The sequence below is a fragment of the Chanos chanos genome, chromosome 6, assembly GCF_902362185.1.
Source record: "Chanos chanos chromosome 6, fChaCha1.1, whole genome shotgun sequence".
Classification (NCBI taxonomy): domain Eukaryota; kingdom Metazoa; phylum Chordata; class Actinopteri; order Gonorynchiformes; family Chanidae; genus Chanos; species Chanos chanos.
Window position 1 is genome coordinate 10,297,754 of NC_044500.1, and position 2,661 is coordinate 10,300,414.

Genomic DNA, 2,661 nt, shown 5'->3' on the forward strand with positions numbered 1-2,661 from the left:
ACTTTTCCCCCGGTAACAGCGAATGTGATGTACAGGCTTTGAGACGTTCATATGAGAGGCGTATGGGGGAACATCAGTCATCACTGTCAGACGATGAGGGATAAGTTCATCATGTAACGAGCTACAATTTCATTGCTGGAAAAGGGATCATTGATTTCAGTTTCTGAATCCATCTAACACTGCATCTGAATTGTAGCACTCTTATCATGTTCATTCATTAGCCTACCAGTCTGAGCCATTTTTTATATGCGAATGAGTTCATTGTCGCGTTGAAACGATAAGCCTGTCAACGCAGGAAATTGTAATAGTGACAAAATCATTGCTGGCCGGGTTTTCACCCCAGTTCCTCCGTAATACTCAGTACCTAGAAATTGCATTTTGGCCGCGGGTGTGCCTTCAGCGCTGGACAGCTCTGTCTTGCTCACACATATGGAGGCTGAAAACGACACCCACATCTTAATTTACCATCCAAGGAAGGGATGAAACCCTTCAACATTTCTCATTAAATGCCCAGTATGAACGTTTTATGTGCATACCGCCTCCAATTAACATGACTTTTGAATGCTTTTCTTCTCTTCAATAAAAGCATGACTCGGTGATCTGACATATTGTGCGTGTGTGTGTGTGTGTGTGTGTGTTTTATTAATTTCCTTTTGAGTCGTTTCATGTTATTAGTCCGATAGTCCATATGCTTTTAACAGTTTACAGAGTTAACAGAGGTGGCTTACTTCGTACGCGATTTATCTCCTTGTATAATATTATAGGACCAAACATTTAGAAATGGAAGTTATCACACCCCTTGTCCGGCACTACCCGCAAGAGAAGTTACCTTCCAGTCAGTCTAACAAGAGGTTGATGGTTGCACTGCTCAGTGACACAAGAGAGAACGTCATGTGTATGCTGTGCAGCACGTTATGCTTCAGTGTTTTACTCTATGCATTTGAGTGACAGGGCGAGGATTTTCAGCGAGAAATATGTATGAATGGGAGCGCTAGGCACAGTGAGGCTTTTGGATTATCAAACGCGATACGTCACTGAGATCTGCGGGGATTGGCTGGATTCTATTTCTTTTTCTCAGAATTCGCAACCCCAACTAGTCTTCGCCTCCGGAACAGCAGGGACCCGACAGTAGTGCCAGGTAAACTACGTGTATTTTTTTTATTTGATATATTACACGATTTCGATCAAAGCCATTGGACATGGCTACATAAAACCCAGGTCACGTCGGATTAGACATTCCAGTTATACCACTTTTCGTGGCGCCTGCTGGAAGAAAAATGTATATCGATACATTCTGAGTGGCTAGTCTTAAGGAATGTCGCAGTTAACAATTAATGCTTAATCAAACTGTTTTATTAACACTGGAATACCTAGTAGCGTGGACGAAATGGTTAAAGAACAATATCACAGCATGTATTAAAGCGGATGTCGTCATTCTTTACATTCTTCTACATGCAAGCTTCGAAACTTAACATCTGGTAGCTCACAGTTCAGAGGTTTCACTCTTGCTACGGTTCGTGAGAGCCTCCTCTTTTTGGGCTAAAGAGAAAGGAACATTTCTATGGAAACAACGGTCCGTAAAGCCTTGATGATAGAAATCGTTTTGGGATGATGTCCAGAGCGCACTGGTGGCTTTGGCAGTAGACTGTTATTTGCTTTTTCGATATTCTTCTGTCGATTTCTGTGCCTGATTTACTTGAGTCTAATTCTCGATTCTTTGTCGGACTTGTTTTAGGTTTATTTCTACGGGACTTTGAAAGCCTTTGACTCAGGAGGGATGATTGCAATATAGCTGAAACGGAGGTAGGCAGGGGTGGAAGTGCTTATTCAGTATCATCTCGTCTCGTTCCCGGAGTATAGACACACATTCGAAACAGACTAAATGAGTGCCAGGACCTCCGAGTATGTGGCGCTTTCCATACCACACTGTACATTTAACGGGACTACCCGGACAAATGGCACCTGCATTGACCAAGTGGATCAGTTGTTTCAAGCTTTTTCGTCTACAGTTGTCCTGTTCGTCCTCATTGCCATGATCATTGGGATAATATTCATCTCTCTCTCAACCTTCCACTTTCACAAAAGTAAGATGAAAAAGCGGAAGATCCAGAAAGCACAGGAAGAGTACGAGCGCGACAACTGCAGTCCCAAAACGACCAAAGGCAAGCCAGTGGTCAGGCAATGTATAATGGTGCGGCCGGGGAAACGGCCGCCCACGGCAGTGCTGAAAAGCGAGCCAAATACGCCGTCTCAGGATGACTCCAGCGTTACACCCATCCCAGAAAACGATTCAAACGCTAACACCAGGCACACGGGACAGGCAAACGACGATCACTTGTTGGAATCCGTTGCTGTGTCTTGATAACGCAATACCACCCATTGATGGACATTGTACATATACCGTGCATTCACATTATTACATTATACTACAATATAGGGGACATACAGATTCGTTTCTAAAAGCATGAACAACGGTAACAAGTCTTCATTATAGCTTCGGGAGGAGCAAGTACATGGAAAGCAGCCTTTGAAGGCACCGAGTTACTCCGTAGTGAACACGGCATCTATCTGTGGATCGTCGATGGATTTCGCCTTGCACCCTGTGAATGTTGTAACGTGGCCAAAAGGAACCGCTATGAATTGCTTCAATTCGTTGTCAGG

General features: G+C 43.8%; 1 protein-coding gene across 1 annotated transcript; it reads left to right on the forward strand.

Moving 5' to 3' along the window:
- The first annotated feature begins 1,882 nt into the window (after positions 1 to 1,882).
- On the forward strand, positions 1,883 to 2,362 carry si:dkey-35i13.1 (uncharacterized protein C11orf87 homolog). Its single transcript, XM_030778800.1, has one exon. It carries the CDS (start codon positions 1,883 to 1,885, stop codon positions 2,360 to 2,362), a length of 480 nt encoding a protein of 159 aa, XP_030634660.1.
- The last annotated feature ends 299 nt before the right edge of the window (positions 2,363 to 2,661 follow it).

What these genes read in the sequence shown, in the direction of transcription:
- si:dkey-35i13.1 (XM_030778800.1), top strand. Translation starts at nt 1,883, where the DNA reads ATGAGTGCCAGGACCTCCGAGTATGTGGCGCTTTCCATACCACACTGT.